This window comes from Alnus glutinosa, chromosome 1, assembly GCF_958979055.1.
Source record: "Alnus glutinosa chromosome 1, dhAlnGlut1.1, whole genome shotgun sequence".
NCBI classification, from domain to species: domain Eukaryota; kingdom Viridiplantae; phylum Streptophyta; class Magnoliopsida; order Fagales; family Betulaceae; genus Alnus; species Alnus glutinosa.
Window position 1 is genome coordinate 51,071,096 of NC_084886.1, and position 22,935 is coordinate 51,094,030.

Consider the following 22,935-nt stretch of genomic DNA (forward strand, 5'->3'; position numbering starts at 1 on the left):
AACTATTACTTTCTAGAGGTCTATTCCACGAATTAAACGGGGCCTAACACATTTGAAAATTTGGGAAGTAGTTTGATAAAACCTTAAAGACAAAAAAAAAAAAAAAAAAAAAAAAGAAAAGAAAAGAAAAAGAAAAGAGAGAGATAGGAGGTATTTAAACCCGGGTAATGCTTGGGAGAAGCACACTTTCCGGATGAATTCCAGAAATTGTGCTTCTCCGTAGCACTACCCATTTAAACCCCGCCTCCCTTTATTTATTTTTATTTTTTTAATGATGTATTATCCAAACAACCAAAAACCTAAACTTACACTAATAAGGCCATAAAAGGGTGAGTAAAAATTCAAGTTAGACAACAAGATTTACTAATAAACGACAATCATTATAAGAATGACATTTTAGCACGTGAAAAGCCAGAAATATAATTCCCAACAGAGAATCTACCGAAACTAACACGATGACGTGGCACAACCGGAGCAATCACTGTAGGATAGGGGCGAAGCGTCACTTGAGAGGAATTTCCCGGTCCAACAAGAAGCAGATATTTGCAAATGCGGACGAGGACATGAGAATGGCCCATGGCGAAACGTTTCCGCCGTTCTCTCCCACGCAACTCTCACACGCTTCCCAGTTCCCACGTTTCTATTTATAGCAATACCTCTCTCTCTTTCTCTCTCACTCGATTATTTTGGTCTCCAACCGCTCTTTCCCATTCAGGTAAGTTCAAGAATTTTATTTCTCGATCTTTCCGTTGCATCTGTTCGGTTGCAGAGAAAAGAAAAGGCAGGAAATGAGAAGATATATATATATATATATATATATATATATATATATATATATATATATATATATATATATATAATTTTATTTTATTTTATTTTTATCAGGAGTATGAGTTTCGCTTAACGCTGGCTCAACTGTGCCTAACAGAGCTGTTTCGGTTTACGTATAATTGGTTATACTTGTGTTTGAACATTTTTTTGTTATTGGTTTGGGTGCTGAGAAAGTTGAATCCTCCATTCAACTCAGATTAAACCAAAAAATTGGCTAAGTTCCGTAGAAGTTGTGGTTTGCAACTGAAACAACGGGAACCAGAAGATTCAATCATTTCCTTTGATAGATATAGACATATAGCTATTTTTTAAGTCATTTTCTCTTTAATTCCTAACCTGATTTCTCAGCAAGCGAATGGAGATAATGGCCTGCTTGATGGCTGAGGAATTGGTGAGAAAGAGTGAAAAAGTTGGAATTTTGTGTTAGATTGGGCTGAATTTGACTTTGTTGATGGAGGCAGCTCAATGGAGCATAATGCTCTGTTCGTTTGCCGAGAAAAACCGAGGGAAAGAGAGGGAAAATGATTGCCGAGAGGGCTTTTTTTATTTTAGTTGCGTGGATCGTAAGAAATCGAAAAGTTGATTTCAGCCCTATAATAGTACATTATTTAATTGAATTAATCTATTATCGCTTTTGGCTCCGAGACAACGAAAATGGATGACTTCTTATTTTGTCATTGGTACTGTTTATTTTTGTAAGTAGGTAATGGAGCTAAAAGTTGCAGAAACTTTATACGATCATTGTTTTTATTGTTATTTTCTAATTGTACAGCGCTCTGATCAATGGCGCTATGTGGAATTGGTTGGAGTCCGCGTGTGGAAAGTGTTGAAGTAGTGTATTTTAGTGGAAATTTGTCGACAAGACTGATCAGACCGAGTCCCATGCGTTTAACGGGGAACGTCTCTTACTTGAATCAGAGACAGTATTGGAGTGTACGGTGTTCATCGGCAAGAAAAGCTGTATCTTCGATGGAATCAGAAGAAAATGCTCGGAGTGCATTATCGGGTTCCATGGAGGAAGAATTGGAGCATGTTACAAGGTTCAAGATATCCGATTTTAAGATTCTTGACTGCGTTAGCATCGGCCTTGGTGGGCGGGTATGGAAATAGATGTGTTATTTGTTTATGTGCACTTACCAAAAAGAAGTTATTTGTTTGTGGTAATGGATGTTGTTAGGATGGTATGAAATTAATGGTGGGAAAATTGATTGAGCTTTGCTGTAGGCTGACGAGTTAATTTTTGAAGCGACAGTGAAGGATACTGAAAGGTTAGTTTTCTCTTTGATTTAGTGATTTCCATGTTGCTTATAGATTTGATCTTAGTTTAAGGTATTGTGGAATTGCAGTCCTCTGTATGACACTAGAGTTGTGCTTCGACGGCATACTAGTGCTCAAGCTCAGCGCAGAGGAAAAAGGGCAATAGAGGTTTGTGGATTGCTTATCATAATTTCTACATTATAGCTGAAAGTTTCACATCAATATAATTATTTTTACTCTTTGGAATGTCTTTAGGTATTGAAGAAGTTAGTTCATCGTAGACTTATGTACCATTCTTACTCAATGCAAGTCCATGGTTACATTTCTTCGCCTACAAGTAGTGGTCGTTGTTCTTTTACCCTGGTCCATGGGGTAAGTCCATTCCTATATTTCATGGATTCTTATACTGTCACTTTGTAACATGATCATGGCAAATATCGCCTAGAGCTTTATGGGTTGGAAAAGAGTCTGATCGAATTATCAAATACTTTTGTTCTGAGGACAATAGCTGATAGTTTGTGTCTTGAAGATACTTTTTTTAGATATTTCCTCACAGGACAAACCATGTTACTCTGCATGCTATAGACTGATTGCCCTCTGCCGGTTTACCATTATTACTTTGAAGTTCCTTGTTAAAATTCATTTATTCCTGGAAGCTTCTGACTACCATACAAAATTTAGCAATAAGAAAAGAAAATTGAGACTTAAGTTTTTTTTCTTTTACTATAAATTTTACTGCAGTATCATGGCAGTTTCTCTTTAAGACATTGGCTGCAACAATCAGATTGGCTTCCAACCCTAGAAGCTACTCTTGTGTTGGATGAAGAGTCTGTCCGGAGGGTGGGAGATGACACAGTTGGTGGGCCTGCGGTTACTCGGCAATTGCGCCTTATTCGATTATTGATGAGGGATCTTTTGATTGGAGTACGTTTTATTTTTGTAGTCATTAATGCATAGTATTTGAATTTGACAATTGGAGGAATTTGATTATGTTTCTGTTGTATATAAAGTTCAGGTAAATTACTTGCACAGCCATGGAATTGCCCATACAGAGTTGAGGCTGGAGAATGTGCACATAAGCCTAGTGGATAGACATATTAAAGTAAGCTCCAGATTTTTCATATATGATGTCAGAATATAAGGAAATTTTTTTTTTTGTCTGTCAATATTGTTTTGACAATTTTGTTCGATATATATATGAATTACGTTATTACCAAAAATAGATGAATTACATGTGCATCGTCATAAATTCCTCAGGAATTGCGCTATACCTGGTTTTTTATTTGCTCAGATTTTTTTTTTTTTTTCCTGCAGCACTATTAGAGACGATTAAAAGGGTTACTGAAATAAAAATTCATATAGATAATCTGAAGTTGCAAGTTTCTTTCCCTGTAAAAGCAGCTGCCAGCTTATCCAATGTATCATGGGGAACATTACAAATATATGATAATTAAAAATTTATCACTTGTTTAATGGTGGGAAATTCTTGTGTTGCAGCAATTTATTGCTTATTTATGGATTAGTAAGATAGTAGTTTCTTCAGCCATCATGTGTGCGCTCAACTGTTTCAAATGTATTCTGGAATGCTTCATCGCTCAACTGTTTCAAATATATACTGGAATGCTTCATTGAGTCACTGCATTCTAAAGGGGGTGGTGGTTGATGATGAAATGAGCTTCCAGATTTTGAGGGATTTATTTAAAGCGTGAGATATTGCAATCTGGATTACCGGGGATAGGAGGAATTCTGGTGTTACTTAATTAGGATCAGCGAGTTTATATTTTTTTCCATTCATGTCCTACTCTTCTGTATTTAGCTTTTAAATTTTTATGGTGTCAGGTAGGGATACTAGGAAATACTGCTGACTTCTATGAGAAAGGTCATAATAGTAGTGCTCTGGACAACTTGGATAGGCGAGTAATGATGATTGCATTTGACATGAGGTATGGTGTGGAGAAAGTGAACTGAGATGTAAAATATGTTTCATGTCCCCATAAGATCTTCCTAATGCTTATTTTGTTTTGTATGTGATGCAAAGATGTGTTGGATTCATGATGGCCAAAATGGTGTTGCGGGAACTCATGGATCCCTTAATCTTTACAAAGTTCAAATCATTTCTCACAAAGGTATAACATGCAATTTATTTATTTTAAAAAAAATTCAAGCTTCTGCCCCTGAAATTGTTTGGGTTAGAGTCAATTTAAACTAAGCGCATTCATATAGCATCATCAATCAATCAATTGTACAGATAGATCTCCATCTAATTTTATATTGTTTCTTAGACTTTCACCACAAAGGTGAGTTGGACTATAAAAATAGTGCTTTTGGATCATGGAATGGCCTAATTTCTGGTTAATGAATAGGGATAATTGCACCGGAGGTCCCTGTGGTATACCATAATTATTTTTCACTCCCTATGGTTTAAAAAGTTCACTGGAGGTCCTCGTGATATGCAATAATTACAAATCGATCCCTGGCGTCAAATTCTGTTAAAATTTTTAACAGATTCCGTCAAATGCCACGTCAGCGCCACGTGTCGCCAATAAGATGGCGACACGTGTCTGCCACTGGGGGTGGCCGCGCGCCACCCCCTGCAGCCACTGGGGGTGGCGCGCGGCCACCCCCAGTGGCTGGGGGCGGCCAGGCCACCCCCAAAGGGGTGGCTGGGCCACCCCTTCAGCTTCTTCTTTTTTTTGTTTTTTTTTTTGAATTTTTTTTATAAAAAAATAAGTATTTTTATTTATTTTTTAATAAATTTATATTTTTTATTACGATAGACACGTGTCGCCATCTTATTGGCGACACGTGGCGCTGACGTGGCATTTGACGGAATCTGTTAAAAATTTTAACAGAATTTGACGCCAGGGATCGATTTGTAATTATTGCATATCACGAGGACCTCCAGTGAACTTTTTAAACCATAGGGAGTGAAAAATAATTATGGTATACCACAGGGACCTCCGGTGCAATTATCCCTAATGAATATTATCTTGATCATATATACCAAATTTTCTCATCTACATGCAATTGCAGGGAAAGGATCCTTCATGCTTGCGTGAATTTCTTCTAAAAATCCTCAGTAGGAACTCCCCATCAGGAAATACTGGGCTCCAGGTATTTGTTTCTTCGATGCAAATCTATTTCACTTTCAGTGTTCCTTTCTCTTGTTTGTATGAAGATCTTTTGCTTTGTTATCTTTCTTGCAGATACTGGATAGGAATTGGGGTGCAGGTTGGAACCTTTTATCCTTATTGCTTGCAACCAAACCTTCCAAAAGAATAAGGTATTATATATGAGATAAAAAATATCTTGTTTGGAATGAAGGGTCAGAGTTTTCTTTTTTCATGTTTTCTTAATTGAAAATTGGCCAATCATGATATGTATGTTATGTTGTATCACATATGATTAAACTATTGATATCTCAAATATGACAAATGCATTGAATCATATGTCAGAATGTGTTCAGCTACATGAGCCATCTGAGATGAGAGAAATAATGTTTAGATATTTCATCTTTGTTGAGAGAAATAATTCCATTTGAGATGATCCTTCTGTACTGGTTTGCAGTTGTCTAGATGCTCTTAGACACCCATTTCTTTGTGGTCCAAGATGGCGGGTAGTCCCATCCATGGATATCATCAGGTGGGGTCTTGGTTCTACTGTGGTACGAATTACAGAGGAATACATTTATGGTCAACCTCAGGTTATGGCTACTTTTGAATCAAATTTCCTAATTTCATTCTCTTCTGCCTCCATTCTGAATAGATCGGCACTGTTTTATTTTTGTCGGTTGCATGGAAACCCTGTCAGTGATGCATATTTAGAAACACTATGGTATAGTTCCTTCTTTGAACAGTCTAAATTGAGTTTTACAGAGTCCTTTTCGTCAAGTTTGTTTCAAACTGCTATTGATTTTCAATCTTTTTCTTGCACCAACCTGGCCTGAGGATTACAACTGTTGAATAATAATCATGTTTTCTAGCAATTTATTTTATATCATTCAAAAGAATATGAATGATAATGTAATAGATTGTCCTGTTAGAACCACTTGAAATGGCGGTAACATTGGTTCTCATTACAAATGTTATGTAGTAGTTTTGAAGGAAATCAAAAAATAGGATATGTTTTTATAATTCAATCATTTTACCAGTCCACTGGATTTTAATACAGGATTTTCCACTTTCAGAATAATTAGCATGATAAGCACACCTTAGTTTTTGGTTTTCTTTTCAAGAAAAATCTTTTTGCAAGGCTAGCCAATCGATTTGCGAAAATAAGTTTTTAATAGGAGCATGAATAACATTATATTGGTGAATAAGAGGAGCATTAAAATTAGAAGTAAAGGGAGAAACATCCTTTTCTTCTTCTGTATATGTAGGAGCAGTAGAAGAGAAATAATTTTGCTTGGGCTTAAGAGATTATAATTTTTGAAAGGAATTTCTTGTTTGATTTTCGTAAAGCTGAAGTAATTTATAGATGAAAAGTTGCTTATTTCTTCAAGTCCTATATTTTCAGCAACTTTTCATCTATGTACATTTATTATAATTAGTGTATGCAATTTATGCGCATACTGTGTTTTCATCTGTATTTTGTGCTCAATTTTCGCAGTCCAGGCTAGTAAATATCTGGCACCCAAAAATGTACATTTTGTAAATGCAGAAGTTCGAGAATGTAGAAGTTGCACTGAACTTCTTATCTTTAATGTTTTAGCGTAGTAGGCTTGCCCACTTCATCGAGTTGATGGAAATGCTGAATCCTCACTCAAAGCCAAAGGTAATTATCAATATTCTTCACACGCCCACGTGCCCACCCACCTACACAAGCATGCGGCTAGGTTCAAGTTGCATTTAGTACAACTCTTTGTTAATGATACATCACATGATAACTTTTCATTTCATTAATATCTTCGTAATCCAACTGCTAGATGGTGTTGATTCCTTTAATGGTGAACTGATTGTTGATGCTCGAAAGATACCATGACTTGCTTGATATCTTGTCCTCAAATGTAGGAAACCGACTCCTTATCAACTGATGCTCTTTAGAAATGAAAGTCATTGTACATCAGGCTTTCTAACATTGGTTAACATTTAATATTCCAAGAATAAAGACGTTCCAAATCCTTATTCCTAGCCATCTTTATGATATATAACATACGGGGTATCAATTGTTTTCAATTGTTCATTTTATCACTTTGTATTTTTTGGGTTGAACTCCACTAGCCTTGTCAAAGTTGTGTTTGCCTTCATTCTCACACATATTTTCAAATGATATCCTCTTATGACAATCCATAAGATCACAGCTGTTCTGCTTTTCGAGTGATTTTTTTTTTTTGAAAACAATGCTTGTTAATGCATCTATGTCCGTTTTCTGGAGTCTTCTAGCATGTTTCTTTGTATGTAGAAGAATGTGTGCTCCAAGACTTGGTCGGTTCGGCTATCTGGTTTGTAGTCTGAGCTATAACATCATTCCGATTTATTTTGTGTTAGATCAGCCCTATGCAAGCAGTCAATTGAAGTAATGAAATCAATTTGTTTATTTGAATCATTGGTGCCCCTTGAATTGGACACTCTATATCATTGTGAAAAAGTCTGTTGTATCACAGTGTATAGTAAGCAATTTAGCCCTTGGTCAAGCTTGTTGGGTCTAATGCTAGTCTTCTGAACATGCAGAATTGGCTGGAGTTGCTGCCTGGAAAATGGCGCTTGATTTACTGTACAGGGAAGCACGTAGGGTTGACCCTTCGCCAGCCACCTGCCCGAGTCCTCATCGGCGACGTGCACCTTAATGTGTCAAGAGCATCAAAGTTAAATACCAACCTGTCTTTCACCTCAAACATTGGATTCACAGTCATGATTGGTAGGATTTGGTCCCATGCGAAGACTGGTACAAACGGGAATTTGCAAGTAGATTCGTTATTCAGATTAACAGCCGGGAGACGGCTGTATCTCAAGGAGGAAAAGACCACAGGAAGGTTCGGTCTGGGTTCATCAAATATCCAAGATTCTCTAGCTAAGAAATTATCAGGTAGAAAATGGAGGAAAGCAATCCCTTTTAAGGAGTTCCCATCAAGCCTTCCGGTAGCCAAACTTGCTTCAGGTGACATAGAGGTTTCAATGAGTCTCGGTGATCCATTGACTCAAGACATCGATACTGCAAGAAACGTAGTTCAGGAAGTTCGAACACAACTCCCGCCTGAAATGTTTGATCTGTCAAAGTTTGTATGTGGAACATATGTTGACTCCAGGCTGCTAGTTCTTCGCGGGGTGAATGGATCAGCCCTGCTATTCACAAGGTCTTTTGTCGATGAAAGCAGTAGATAAACAGGCGTTAGTGAAGTGTGACTGTGTAAATATCAATTACGTTATTTTATTTTATTAAAAATCTGTAATTAATTGTAGAATGAGAACAGCGCAAATATCTCGAGTTAATATGAAAACTTTTTCAAAGAAAGACCAGAGAGATAACCCATTCAACACTGTCGGGCTAAGTATTAACCCAGCCGACCTGCCCTGCGGACTAAGTTTTACAAACCAAAGCTACTCCACAAGTTTGACTAATTTAAACTAAATTCAACTCAACCGGAAATACATAAGTGATTAGGTACAGGGCACTACTTCGGTAAGGTACACATTTTCATTTTCGGGATTTTCTATTTTTGAGAAAAGTACAAAGTTAGTCCTCGTGGTTTCACCGATTTGCAATTAGTTCCTTGGGGTTCACTTTGTGTTGAAAAATGAAAACTCAACACACGAAAATTTTTCTAAGCGGTTCTCAAATCAATCCCTGGCGCTGCAGATCGGTATATGTCTTCTTATTGTAGATGTTACCCTCTCTGTCTTCATATTCTTCTTCCAGATCTGGGCGCCACTTGTTCACTCCTTGCCTTTCTTGTATTTTCCTCCACAGATCTTTTGCTTCCTGAATAAAAATGTTTAAACATACTAATGAGTATCACGATAGAAAAATATAGTGCTAAATGGAAAAATATTTTGAACAAAGCATCCATATGCATGCTCTCATCATTAATTCATCACAGATTACGAGCACAAGTTTTTTTATCTTTCCAAAAGGGGAGTACAGCATATATGTCAATATGCATCAAGTCTTCAGACCTCTATGAAATTTAATGGGAAACTAATTTCATTTTTGTGAAAATCTTGAATTCTTATACCACAGTCCCCAGAAGTTGGGATCGGGCAAGAAAACCAAAAAGCGGGAATAATTTATCATGCCACGGGCATTTACTTTATTCTATGGCGGTACCACAAGAACAAATGAACCCAAATCCTATGGATGGCAATGATAAACTTGATTTAGGATCATCATTAACAGATAGGTTACAACATGCAATCACTTTGGCTGTTATCCTTGTCTCAGCTGGGTTTCGTTAATCCAATGGTTCTAGAAAGATCCAACTAGATGAACTCATCAATGACACAAATAAAGATTCATTGGACAAAAAAGCTCTGCAAAGCATACCTCAATTGATGTGATTTCATTGAAGTTCTTGGTGTTTGGAATACCAAGGCAGCGCATCCCATGCTGATGGCGCCATTCCTTGAAATGCCGTTCAAAAGCCCTACGGCCCCAGTAACTGTAGTTCCCACATATCTCACACTTAAATTCCTGAAATGCATTAAAAAGAAATGCAATCTTGTGAGCCATAAAGAACCTATAAAAGATGTTGCCCATGGTAGACACCAGTTCCTGATTGAGAAGGAAATGCTTCACAGTAAGCAGAAGTGTATCATAAATTTGTTATCATATGCAACCATAATGCTGGTTACAAAGTACATGAAAGCAGCACTGATCTCTTATTTTACCAGCCTTCATGGTTTGGCTATCAATAATAGAGGACAAAATTGCTTTTGTCATACAGTTGACCCAAATGCAAAACAGAACCTTCCCAATTGATTTAAAGATAAAATAGAAGAGCACTTGAAAATACAGCCGATATGATCTATACATCTGAAACGATTGGAACAGAAAATAAAAATTTACAATGCATAGAATTTATTAAAAAAGGAGGTTATATAGGACAAAAGGCTCCTACAATTAAAAGGGGAAAAGTACCTGACCAAGACCATGTAGCTTATACAGCCAATAAGGTATAGGCTTCCCATCCCAACCCATCGGTAACTTGAGGGGATTATAAATCTGCTGCTCTTCATCATCACTTTCAGTATCAGCTTGTGTTTCCTCCTGCATGAATGATCAAATCCAAGTGACCATTTATCAAAGGAACCAGCACAAACAGAAGATTCAAGTCATAAAGAAGTATATTCTAACCACCTGTAATGGATGGTTAACACTTGCTTGGCATGCTTGCCATAAACTAAATGTGTGGCATTATACATTCAAAATACCATAGAACAGAAATGGTTTTAACAAAGTTCTATGAAAATCAGGATGTAAAGTTGCACCTTTAACACTTGAAAGATTGTAATAAAGGTCTATTTACTCACCTCCTCACGTTCTGCTTCAATTTCCTCATATGTCAAAGCCTGCTTCTTCACAATATTGTCTTTTGTTCGAGCAATCGTCTGCACAAGGTTACAGAAAATTCACACATGTAGTTGTTTCTAAAAAGGTACATACGTAATATTAATATATATACAAGAACGCATATCGATCCAAACATGAAAAAAGTAGTTCAAATACACACTACAACACAAACATGTGGTAAGACTAGGTGATTATGGAACACAGGCTAACCTCATCCAGTAAATCACACAGTTTTTTCATTTTGGCCTCGACTAGGGCTATTTCTTTTGAATTGTGATCTAGCTCCAGAGCTGCAGTGGCTCGGTTTTCTTCTGACGCACGTGCCCCTTTGGCAAAATGTTTCTTATCCAACTTCTCAAGAGGTGTGTCCTGCATAAAAGAAATGACAGCAATGGAAAAATAAGTCAAATTAAATTCCTGACATATAGATAAAGAAACTTCATAAGAAAGTGACCTGAACATATATAAAATAGGAGTTCATCAACTAAGGCCACTCCAACCAAACAAGAATGTGTGTGAAGATAGAATGAGAATATGTAAACGATATAGCATCTGCGAGGATTAAAGAATAATGATTACTTATTGAAACTTTAATAGGTGAACATGAACATTATTTTATTACCTTCAAGGCCTCTCAAATCATGGGATAAGCGAGAGCAGTCACCCTAACCTTCTAGTCAGTTTCACTCAATATCATTCCTATCAGAAAGAGCATACAATTACAGGATATCTAGTAGTTCCAACACACAAGAGCATATTCCAATCTAAAGCATGCTTTACCATTAACAATAACCTAAAGAAAAAGAGCAAGTTTCATCCCTATTAAGCAGATCCAAATTAAGTAGTAATCATTAAATTACATTGAACAGAGCGAGCCTCAAAAATAATACTAAGAACAAATTAGTTATTTGACAAGAAAATTAATTAGAAAGTATAGCACAGACACAGCATACATTCACATTTTAGAATCTTTCTAAGTTACATCTTATATCTGTTACTATGTAAAAACCGGTTCACAATTACCTTTGTAAGGAAAAGCCTTTCAGCACGCTGCTGAACAGTACCACCAGTCTTTAGTCCTAACGCAGCCAATGCCTGCCAGCCAACAAAACGGTGACCAATGAAGGAAAACGGAGCTAAAACAGACAGCAGGAAGCATGTATTGAACTTCTAAAAGAACATGCAAATTGAAACTTGTAAGAACCAACAAAGCTTATTTGCTCAAACAGCATTGCTAGATTCTAAATTTAGGATCTTTTTTTTTTATAAGTATTCTAAATTTAGGACCTTTAGAGCAACTTAAACGTATATTCTGGAATTAAGACTCTACAACTACAAGTTAGGATAATGAAGGGAAAAAAAACATTCATGTGGCAATAAAGTTGCTGAAAATTATGATATAACTACAAAGGACATATTACCTCTTTCAACTTTTCAGGACCTACTTCCAGCAGCTCTTCAACCGTGCTGTAATAATCAAGATCAACTACAGTATGCTGAGCAGGAACATGTCCATTGTCTTGAACCTCACTGTCCCATCCTTGTACCTTTTGGTTTGCCCATTGCTCTTCAAATTCAGTCACAACCTGCCACAGACGATAATACATTACTTTTATTGAAAAAGCAACCCATATAGAAGGTTCAAAATCTATAAGAAAAGGGTCTACATCTATTATGATGGAATCTAGTTCACATTCCATATATACAGGAATTTACAATAGCCCATCAAACAAACATAGAAATGTAACTCAAAAGATGAAGTTCAAAAAACACTTAAGTGGACTGATAAATTCGATTTTGGGATTAAATGCTTTCTGACACGTATTTTACATAGCACTTTTAAAGCCTGCAAGGTTATTAATTTCTAATATAGCCAATTATGATACAGGCCTTCCAACCGTCACAAATATACCAAAGCACCTGTAATATAAGTCATGCAACCCTACATGACTGAATGCATGAAGTCAATGTCCACCTCTAGTTTATGGCACCAGGCAATGCCATTCAATCTTAATACCATTAGCATTAGTAGAACATTTTAATGCAAAATAATCCCACTTGAGTACTAGGAGCCTACATTAATAGATCAATAATTTAGTACAGGTGCCTAAATTAAAACTTTAAAACTGCATCTCACTATTGCATGAGAAATAGACCCTATGAAGTGCGTGAATACCTTTGAGAATATCCTATCAAGATCTTGCAAGGGCTCTGTCCGATGAAAAAAGTATATTAGATACTCCAATAGATTCTCCATATATTCCCTGTATTGCCTGCAGAAAATAAAAATTCCAACTAATTTTCAAGTGCAAATCCATAGATATATATACAATCATTGTTAAACTATTCACACACACACACACACATATATATAATATTGGAAATTCATTGAAAGGTGCAACCTAGAGAATATACAAGAGAGACACCTAGCTAGAAGTAGAAAAAAGATTTAAAAAAACATGATAGCTCGAGATACTAAAATCTGAGGCAGCAGCCTAATGAAAAAGAGTCTCAAGGAATAAAGCCTTTAATTCCACTAAGGTCCTCTCACGGTCCTCAAAGCCTATATATATATATATATAGGGGTTTACTATCTTTCCCACCTTCAAGCGAAGGATAGCACCCATCCCATTTTTTACTGAGCCAAATATTCCCCTCTTTCGCCGTATTAGACAGGCATTTTTGTCCAGACCATAGCACTTTGGATATTGCTGCAAACGATGCCTTTCAGTCCACTTCAACTGAACCCACTTGCCCAGATCTCTAAACCAGTAAAGATTAATCAAGGCCATTCATTTTATATTCTTCAGTCTTTTATGATCTGATCTCCCAAGGCTGCCACTGAACATAAAATCCTAATGCATAAACATACCCAACCAGACTTCTCTTTGATTTTTCTGGGGTAAAGATTAATCAAGGCCATTCATTTATATTCTTCAGTCTTTTACGATCTGATCTCCCAAGGTTGCCTCTCACTGAACATAAAATCCTAAAGCATAAACACACCCAACCAGACTTCTCTTTGATTTTTCGGGATGGTAAACCCCTATACAGTATAGATATAATCAGAAAGTAGTTTACCTTGTCAACTTCAGTTTGCGAGGAATCTTGTGTGGTTGAGAAAAAATATCAAGGTAAGTAGAGTACTCAGTAGAAGGATCTCCAAATTTTGAATTAATGTACTGATTGAATAATTCATGCATGTCTAGGTATCGCCCAAGAGCTTCCTGAAATTAAAAACTCAAGTTATTAGAAAACGACAACTGAAAGACCACAAACTGTACTAAAACAGAATACAATCAGATTTACATAAATGCCATAACCTGTTTTGAATCGAACAGATAATATCTACAACGAAAAAAAATATTCATGTGCTTGTTCAAATTATACCCAGATATTTAAATCCCCCTCCTTGAAAAAAAAGAAAAGGAAAACCAACTAAACAAAATTAACTCCAATGCCAAGCAGGAGTGGCCACCAACTGTGATTAAGCTAAACATACTATAAATATTAGAGCACCATCTCAACAACAATATTTTGGCGATGAGATCATGAGATGGCTAATATCATAATTTTCTAACCATTCAAATACAATTTATTTTTTAGAATAAAAGATTTCATTTTGTAATAAAAATAAAAAGAATAAGTAAACAAATTTCCTGAACAGAAAATACTTCAAGAGTCTGTCAAAGTGAAGTACACCAACATTAAGGTTCCAAACACTTGGCAAACTAGGGCCACAAGCCCAGGACTGTTGGGGGGTTGGTCTTGGCAAATGGATTGAATTCAGGCTCTAGGGAAGTTAACCCTAGCCCAGCCAGAATTTAATCAGAGCTACAATTAACCTAAACTAGGCTTGAAAATCCATAAGCCAAGCTTACCCAAAGCCCAATTGGGTTTTTAGTTGAGCCGTGCTAGCTTGAATCCAAGTATAAAATTTCTCATATATCTCTGGTCTCATGTTTGAATCCAGGAATAAAATTTTGAAAGGTGGAAAACAGAAGTAGAAGTGCATTGATTGCAATAACTATGATAGGGCAACAATGTTCTCAACTAAAATTAAACATTTGGTTAAATATCTATGTGGAGAGAGAAACAACGAAAGACACCGACCTCTCCACTGAACTCGATTTGCGGTTCCTCTTTAAGTAGTGTCTCGTACTCCTCGTTAGCATCAACAACGCGTGCAGCCGGATGCCTTCTATGGTATTCACGAATCTGACATATTGTAAACATTGAAAATCTTAACCAATTCGCAGCCCACTCAACCAGTTCTGAGAGCACAGTTTCTCCATACCATACCTCATGTTACATTACTTTTCTTTGTTACCATAAAGATACAAAAATGAAAAATAAATAATTCGAATTCTTGATTAGAGATAAAATATCCACTTCAAACACAAAGTTCACTAGAGTAACTCAAATATAAAACATATTTGGCGAGAATTGAGTTCAATGTATGTATCTGGAAAACATATTCTTTTCCTCCAAATACAACTACAAATGGTGAGAAACTTCTTGAAGTCAGTTCATAAGAAATAATTAATTAACAGTTACCTCTTTCAATCTATCATAAAACGCACTAAACACATTGGTTCCGGTGGCAGTTTGGCCTCCAAGAGCCGCAATCTCATCCTTCCTGGCATTATCTTTATCATCGTAAATCTCAACCTGAAATCGTTCACAATGACCTTCAAAATTTCAGTTTTTAGAATCGGAGATGAAATTGTAAAAGTGCGAGATAACTGGAAGAATGATTACGAGCTTCTCGTTAGTGGAAATGATGGTATCGATCATTTGGCGGACGCGGTGGCTCTGGAAGAGTCGGTCCTTGTTGCTTGGCGGCTCGTTCTGCAAGTCCTTCACTATCAGCCTCTCCAGCCTCTCCACCTCCTCGTGCGCCGCGCGCGTCACCTCAAGCAACGTCGACGACATCCTCTTCTCCTCTTTCAATCAACTTGCACTTAGGGTTTCTCTATGTGTCTCTGTGTGGGCTTTAGAAGGCGAAAGAAGAAGATGAGGTAAGCTACGATCTTCTTTTTCTTACTTATTATATATATTCCACGTGTTTTTCGTATTATTAAGAGATAAATGCAAAATTGGTTAGCGACTTATTGTGGTTAATACTTTTGACAAATAATTTCTTGAAGTTTAAAAAGGTATAAATACTTTTGAGTCAGGATTTAACGATTTTATTTTTTCTAGTTTAGGTTTTATTTTGTATTATAAATCACATTGCGCTTATGGTTAAAAATGGATATGATTCGTTCGTCGATCTACCATCCATTCATAAAATTAACCGAAATTCACGTTAAATTAATCAAAATCTATCACGTAAATATATGCTTCATTAAAAAAAAAAAAAAAAAAAAAAAGATGGTAGCTTGAGCCACTCCTTTAACCCAAATAGGAGTGATTGAACCATTCAGGCTAACCCTCTAAAAATAATTTAATGATTGCCCTTTAAAAGTGACTAAACTACCCTCTAAAAAATTAAAAAACAGTTGACCCTTTGGGATTAGTTCTCTTAATTTTTTATTTTTTTTAAGAGTTTGACCACCCAATATGATCGGTTGGTTCAATCGATTTACAATACGAATTGAATTTGAGATGAAAAAAAAAAAAATCGTTAAACTATTGAGAGATCAAAGGAATTTAATCCTTTTAACAATAAAATAGTAATTTGAGCGAGATGAAATAAAAAAATAAAAAAATTAAAAATAAAATCGTTAAACTATTGAGAGGTCAATGGAATTCAATCATTTTAACAATAAAATAGTAATTTGAGCTTGACATTGTTGATTTGTGTAAAAATTTTAAATATATATATATATATATATATATATATATATATATTTTGTAAAATAATAGCAAACGTAACTTTACCATTTAGCATTGGCTACGCGCACCAGTGTATGGTTTGGATCTCTTGGAGGGAATATAGCCGGCAGTCAATGGCCACAACGGAATTATAGCGAGGTCATGTGTTTTTTTTACGAAGATGTGTCAATCGGTTATGGGATTTTACAGTCAAGACTCAAAAAGCATTGTCCGTGCGCGTAGCAGCTAAACGCTCGTTTCTTGTACCGATTTCCTGATCACTTTCTCATTTTGGTCTCTCTCCGAACTCATTGAAGAGCTGGAAAAGAGCTTGATTTTGTGACAATGTGGAAGCTTAAGGAGTCTATGTTGGGAGGCGATGAAGACCAAGAAGAGGGCCTCTTGGATGACGAATCAGACGGCTTTTGTTCTCTCTCGCCCATGCAGGTACTGTGTAATTCACACAAAGTTTAATTTCAACCATGTGGGTTTTGTTGCGTTTGGGTTTTGCTGAAACTGTACTGGTTTGGGGTTTTGATTTGTACAGAGAATTTATGGGTTCGCCGCGTTTCTGGTTGCTGGTCTGGCTTGTATGCTCCTGGTATGAGTATTTTCTCACCCCTTTTTTTTCTTCTCTTTTCTTTTTCCCGTTTTTGATAAAATTGTTGTGTTGAATAAATGTGTGTATTTGCATTTTCGAATTTTCATGGGTTTTTTGGATTTTTTGCGGTTCCAGATATGAGTAATATGTATTGGACTGTAAGTTGTCAGGTTAGTGTTTTCAGAAGTATATAGCTGAATCCAAAGTAGTTGGGATTAAGGCTTTGTTGAATTTTCTTGCTTTTGCAAGCAATAACCGCAGTGATCTTAGGTTATAAAAGCTCAAAAAGTAATTATGGGTGATCTTAGGTTATAAAAGCTCAAAAAGTAATTATGGGATGCTTACCAAAGGGAACCAAATTAAGTGGAGATATAAGTTGTATAAAATGTTAGTTAATCAGTCACTATAACGAGGTACTTACACTGGTGGCAAAGTGGCTTTTGTACCCCTTATAGTGATGGTTATTAACTATTCTGCTAGTAATATACAAATTTTTGAGGATGGGAAATTTCGTGATTGGTGATTTGATATCATTTTTTACCACCTGAGCTCAGTGGGTTCTTTCTGTTTTTTGGGTTAGAAGCTAGCAATAGCTCGACCATAACAAATCTCGTCATTTTAACTTACTAAAATTAAAAAATAATAATAATAAAACCTTTTTTTTGAGTTTGGAAGTTAGAATTTGAGGTATACAATGAGATTCAAACATTGACATGTTAGATTTGTGGCCATTAATGTTTTACTTTGTTCGCGTAAAAGCATGAAGTTGACTTCTCATTGTGTGTTTATCTTGTCTAAAGGAATGGCCATATTGCCATATTCCTCCTGTATTGGCAATCAACTATATTACCACTTCTCTGTTGCCACATTGTCACGTAGTAGCTGGTCCTAGATCTCTAACGCCCTGCTTTTGCCTCTAAGAGTGACAGCTTAGCCACCGGCTAAGTGTTAACCAGTGTCATGAGCCTTTGAAGCTGCTAACGCCTAATTCAACCTCAATTGTTTTTCTCATATCCTGTAAATAGAATTCCATTAACAAACGGTTGCCTCAGTCAACCTTAACACTTTGTGGGGTTGTTTGAGAATCATGAGCTGTCAGCCTGCCTTTAGCAGATTTAGAACTTCCCTCCATCCTCGGAAGGTTGGTTCTTCTTGATGCACCACCCAGGACAGCTGCACACTTATATGGACCGTCTACAGCAGGCTCTCAAGTGTACCAGAACTTCTATGAGTCTTCCTCTCTTATCGCTTTCTTTGGTTGCTTTGTGTCTAGCATTGTGCCTACTCTTTATTTTCTTGTCTTCTCTTACTTTTTCATGCCTTAGATTGCACACAACCTGTCATGAAATGATTCTGATGGGTCAACATGGTAATAAAATTTCCCATTTCAAAGCCAGTATTATACTTGTATAACAGAGTATAACAATAATGTTATCTTGTGTTTCTATATATTTGAGAAAATCTATTTGACATCCTTGGAAATGCCAAAAGGGAGGGAAAAGAAGAAGCACAAGACAGAAAAATTAGTGGTTCAGTTATAGAGAGAATGCCTTTTGTTTCATGGGAGTCATAGATAGTTTGTATGCCTTTTGCCCATTGCTAAGCAAGATGAAACTTCTTGTCGTAACTGCTTAACTTTGTTTTTTTCTTTCATTATGAGAAACATCAAGTTCAGTTGAGGGCAAAAATTAAGAAACATAATTTTGGGGACTTTCGTATTTTTTAAATACAAAAAATTCTTATGCATACGGAAACATTTATAGCCCGGTACTAAATGACAACAGTAAATCGTAACTCTTAACATCCTTACATCATTTTCTTATTAGTCTGCTTCTTTTGCAGTCATTGATTGTATTTGCCAAACCCATCAAATTTGCAGTACTGTTCACCTTTGGCAATGTGTTGGCAGTTGGAAGGTAGGTTAATTGGTGAAGGACTCAAGCAATGAGTTTTTAACACTATATAATTGGTCAGAAAAACATTAGTAGACTTAAAAAAAGACTAGGATTGCATTTTTGGTTTTATATTTGTTATTTATATCATACCGTCAGTCCATCCCCCTTCCCCAACACCAAAGAATGGACTTGCAGTTTTATAGTCTGTCTCCTTTGTTTTTTTTTTTTTTTGGGGGGGGGGGGGGGGGGGTGCTAGAATTATCAATTTGGTTTCACTTTGTTTTCCTTATTGTTGCCTTATGACAGACCTTGGGTTCTGGTTACTAAAATCAAATTAACCAGCTTTCAGGACATGTTAGTGTCAGTCCATGTTCGAAATTTGCAACCTACCAAGTGTTGTTAATGCAATATGATTCTAAATTTGTGGTCCTGTTTGGCAGCACAGCATTACTCATTGGACCTGGGCAACAAATGAGGATGATGTTTGACTCTACCCGTGTCTATGCAACTGCTATTTACCTTGGATGTGTTGTTATTGCTCTCATTTGTGCTCTCTGGGTAAGTTCGCTATCTTGATCCTCCAAAGATCTATTGGAGATAAGGAAAGTTTGGGTAATTTTACAACAATTTCTTTTGGTGCCCTGACCATTTTCCTTGGAGGTTTTTATTATTCACCAGCAGTCTCAACTTGGTTGAATATAAAATGGGACCTCAATATTTTAATATTTTTTAAGATTTGTTAGAATGCCGGGAAAGGCTGAAATTTTGAAATGCCTAAGCACGGGAACAAATTGGTGAAAAGTGAAACCTGTATTTTATTTGCATTAATGTCCTCATTGCATTGCCGCACTTGGCTCAGTAGTCAGTCCCTTGCTCTATGCCCCACACGAATTTTGATGCGCATCAATAATTTTCTTTTCCCTTTTCTTTTCAAATTCATTGGGTTACTGTAAAGGATTGAAAAATCTCAGATTTTGAATATAAGTTGTTAAAATAAAGTCCTAGTTTCATACTCTCTCCTCACTTTATTTGTCTCCCAGCTACATTCTATGCAAGATTTTTCAAGGTCTTAAGTGGGAAAACCTGATTGGCATGACCTTCATATTCATGACATGATTTGTTATGCTACAAGCAGAAGTCATTTTTCCTGTTATTGTTTCTTTTCATCTTGCAGATTCACAACAAGATTTTAACGATACTTGCAATCATAATTGAGTTCTGCGCCCTTGTGTGGTGAGTTTGCCTTTCACCAAAATCACCTCTTTCTTCCTAAGCTTTGTGGCCCAGGAGAGGAGATCAGTACCTTCCTCTCTACCTTAGTTTGTCTTCACCAACCGGTGTTTTATATTTATATTGTGTTTGACCAATTACCTATAGCAAGATCTTTAGTCTAGTTTCTCCATTTTTGACTTTAAAAGTTAACTAGTTATGCATTTGGAATGATTTATATTGACGACCTAACGAATTAGTGATGAGCTGCTTCAGGTACAGTCTGAGTTATATCCCTTTTGCTCGGAGAATGGTTTCCGGACTGATGGTACGATTATGCGACACCGAGCTTTAGATGACTCAATTCAACAACTTGATTATCTGAGAGACTTGAAATTTTCGGATGCATTTTTTCATTGTTCTATTGTTATTGATGTTTGAGTTGGCGGAACAGGTTTTGTGCTGGTCCTTTTAGGCTTGTGATTGTGGTGGTAAAAGATAATTGTAATTTTTTTGGCTACTTATTCCCATTCCCATTGGCATCTTTTATTCTGCAAATCACTCTTTTGGGTGAAGAAGATGATAAAACTTATCCTCTTGCATTTATTTTCCTGGAGCTTATTGATGCTACACCTGATCCTAGTCAAAAGGCTCATTAAGGGCTTTGTGAGAGATTGGAATTTTCCGGAAGAAAGCTCGTAGCCTTGTCCGATAATGCTTTTTATAAAAATTTTATTTTTATGTCACATCAGAACACGTAAGTCTTTTAGAATATAAAAGGTGAGCCCGCCCTTCATTTTCGAAAGAGTTCGACCCACTGCTTTGCATATTCTGAAGCCCGGACCAGATTGAGCTCTCTTATCCTACTCTAGCCCAAAGTAGATCCAGTTTTCTTATCATTTTCCTACCCAATTAGACACTACTGTTTGATTCGTAATATTTCATGCATTAAGGCTTGGCCTCCTTCTTGTTTATTAGCTAAGCACAACACATTAACATCCCAATCGCAACATGGTTTTTAAAACTATTCCTAAAGAAATTTGTCGACATAAATTCCGGCGGCTTAAATAGAGAGTTACAGAATTCACCTACTCTGAGTAGGTGGGTCTCAAATCCTAAGCTGTGGGCAGGAATCCTCATCGGTCGAAAATGGCCAACGAAGAACAAATAATTTTTTATTTATTTTTTTTTTTTTTCTAGTTGGTGGTTAGCTCAGACATCTTTTCGTCAGTCAACTCCTACAAGGCTACAACCTGATGGATGGTACATGTGAAGTCATACTCAACAACCTCAATCTTCGCTGTCTACCACACAAAAATGTGTCTTTACCTACCAAAACTATAATTGAAAGTTGATGAAACTATATAAATATAAACATCTACTATTCGTACTCAGCTCAGCTGGCAAATCCAATCCCTGTCTCTGTCGCATATGGACCATTCTCATGCTCATGCTAGTAACATTACATCATTTCTTCCCCCCCACCCCCCAAAATAAAATAAAAAATAAAAAATAAAAAGGAAAAAAGAATAACATCCTTGAACCCGTGTATTATTTACTAGGTTAATAGTGTGCAATGCAACCTCTTTCTCGTTATGATTCTTGACTACGGGAAAACAATCGTGCGAGAATATGGTCTGTTGACTAAAGCCTTGAGAATGCGTGGGCTTTTAATGGGCCATATAAATTTCCTACGAATTAGACGGTAAGAATTTCTTTAATTAAGTCTTTAAAAGTGCTGCCTACCCTTTTAGCATATGAGAAACATGTTTTTTGTTTTATTAATGTTATTAAAAAAGCATGTGAGAAGCGCACGCTATTAAAAGATAATAATAAATGTACTTCTCACATGCTAAGGGACACATAACACTTTTAGATATTGGGTTATAGAAAATTTATGTCTTATTTGAAAAGGGATGTTAAGGATTAACTAGATTATTAAATTCACATTTTTCTATCGGTTGAAGCCTTTGAAATAACTGATCATTTAACATAGTATCAGAGCTAAAGCCTTAAGTCTGAACCGTGTTTCCGTCATTTATCTCAATTTCAATTAAAATAGCCTACATATTGTCTTGTCTAATCCCACGTATTAGAATGAGCGTTAAAGTAATAAACTATTAAATTCACATATCTTTTCCTAAAGTTTAAGCTTTTGAATAGCTGGTGATTTATCAAAGGAGCTAGAAAGCAGCCATTGCTTGAAACTTGAACAGAATGAGTCATATTCTCCAAAAGTAAGAAACATTTTTTTTAAGTTGTAAAAAGGTAACATTTGGTTGTTTCGTGAACCACGTGCATAGCGAAAACCCACCAAAAAACCATGCACCCAAAGATTCTTTTAATTTTAAACTTCATGTAAATTAAAGACACCTGAAATCTAGAATTCAATTCTAAATGCACTATCAACGAATGCATGAGCCTCTTTAATCAATTAATAAAGCTTAAGAAACCCACTTTATAGCAAAGAAATTAGTATATAATACTCAAAAGGCATGGTTGGTGCTCGGAAAATCCAAGCACTTGGTCACATACAAACATCACAATCATTGATAATATATACAAGAATCCCCCTTTTCCAAGATTTCATGTTCCGTGGAAACATGCAGAATATTCAACTGAGGAGATCAACCCACATACGGCAAAACTTAGTTCCTGTTAAATAAGCTCAAAAGCAATGTTTTATTGGGTTGGTGAAAGTAATTTAATAACCCTACTCATGATTATAGAGCCTTAATTATGCTTTGTTAATCTATTTTTTTTAATAATCAAATGAAACTGGTTAACATACGCTTCATCTTCCAAGCTTATTCAATA

At 36.2% G+C, this 22,935-nt stretch overlaps 3 protein-coding genes across 3 annotated transcripts; 2 read left to right on the forward strand and 1 right to left on the reverse strand.

The window, feature by feature from the left end:
* Window positions 1-542: 542 nt before the first annotated feature.
* On the forward strand, window positions 543-8,538 carry LOC133857497 (probable plastid-lipid-associated protein 14, chloroplastic). The gene is made up of 14 exons (XM_062292767.1): window positions 543-715; window positions 1,604-1,929; window positions 2,056-2,099; window positions 2,178-2,256; window positions 2,344-2,460; window positions 2,830-3,012; window positions 3,104-3,190; window positions 3,928-4,031; window positions 4,127-4,214; window positions 5,122-5,202; window positions 5,295-5,371; window positions 5,656-5,791; window positions 6,799-6,861; window positions 7,758-8,538. The coding sequence occupies exons 2-14, from the start codon at window positions 1,615-1,617 to the stop codon at window positions 8,406-8,408; spliced, it is 2,025 nt and encodes a 674-aa protein (XP_062148751.1). The 5' UTR covers window positions 543-715; window positions 1,604-1,614; the 3' UTR covers window positions 8,409-8,538.
* LOC133857505 (splicing factor SF3a60 homolog) lies at window positions 8,504-15,623 on the reverse strand. Its single transcript, XM_062292777.1, has 12 exons — window positions 15,355-15,623; window positions 15,151-15,264; window positions 14,707-14,811; window positions 13,675-13,820; window positions 12,770-12,866; window positions 12,015-12,179; window positions 11,617-11,688; window positions 10,804-10,962; window positions 10,554-10,631; window positions 10,162-10,290; window positions 9,568-9,714; window positions 8,504-9,006 (listed from the first exon to the last, which is right to left on the reverse strand). Exons 1-12 carry the CDS (start codon window positions 15,526-15,528, stop codon window positions 8,860-8,862), a joined length of 1,533 nt encoding a protein of 510 aa, XP_062148761.1. The 5' UTR covers window positions 15,529-15,623; the 3' UTR covers window positions 8,504-8,859.
* An 866-nt stretch (window positions 15,624-16,489) lies between these two features.
* On the forward strand, window positions 16,490-20,724 carry LOC133862225 (uncharacterized). Its single transcript, XM_062297997.1, has 6 exons — window positions 16,490-16,860; window positions 16,961-17,014; window positions 18,857-18,930; window positions 19,350-19,467; window positions 20,084-20,142; window positions 20,395-20,724. Exons 1-6 carry the CDS (start codon window positions 16,759-16,761, stop codon window positions 20,471-20,473), a joined length of 486 nt encoding a protein of 161 aa, XP_062153981.1. The 5' UTR covers window positions 16,490-16,758; the 3' UTR covers window positions 20,474-20,724.
* The last annotated feature ends 2,211 nt before the right edge of the window (window positions 20,725-22,935 follow it).

Excerpts from the sequence above, each read along its gene's own strand:
- LOC133862225 (XM_062297997.1), top strand. The coding sequence starts at position 16,759 with ATGTGGAAGCTTAAGGAGTCTATGTTGGGAGGCGATGAAGACCAAGAA. Across the intron at positions 17,015-18,856 it reads GTCTGGCTTGTATGCTCCTG|TCATTGATTGTATTTGCCAA; the intron begins GTATGAGTATTT and ends CTTCTTTTGCAG. Across the intron at positions 18,931-19,349 it reads AATGTGTTGGCAGTTGGAAG|CACAGCATTACTCATTGGAC; the intron begins GTAGGTTAATTG and ends CCTGTTTGGCAG.
- LOC133857497 (XM_062292767.1), top strand. The coding sequence starts at position 1,615 with ATGGCGCTATGTGGAATTGGTTGGAGTCCGCGTGTGGAAAGTGTTGAA. Across the intron at positions 2,461-2,829 it reads CTTTTACCCTGGTCCATGGG|TATCATGGCAGTTTCTCTTT; the intron begins GTAAGTCCATTC and ends ATTTTACTGCAG. Across the intron at positions 5,372-5,655 it reads AAACCTTCCAAAAGAATAAG|TTGTCTAGATGCTCTTAGAC; the intron begins GTATTATATATG and ends ACTGGTTTGCAG.
- LOC133857505 (XM_062292777.1), bottom strand. The coding sequence starts at position 15,528 with ATGTCGTCGACGTTGCTTGAGGTGACGCGCGCGGCGCACGAGGAGGTG. Across the intron at positions 14,812-15,150 it reads TTTATGATAGATTGAAAGAG|ATTCGTGAATACCATAGAAG; the intron begins GTAACTGTTAAT and ends ACAATATGTCAG. Across the intron at positions 12,867-13,674 it reads CGCAAACTGAAGTTGACAAG|GCAATACAGGGAATATATGG; the intron begins GTAAACTACTTT and ends TATTTTCTGCAG.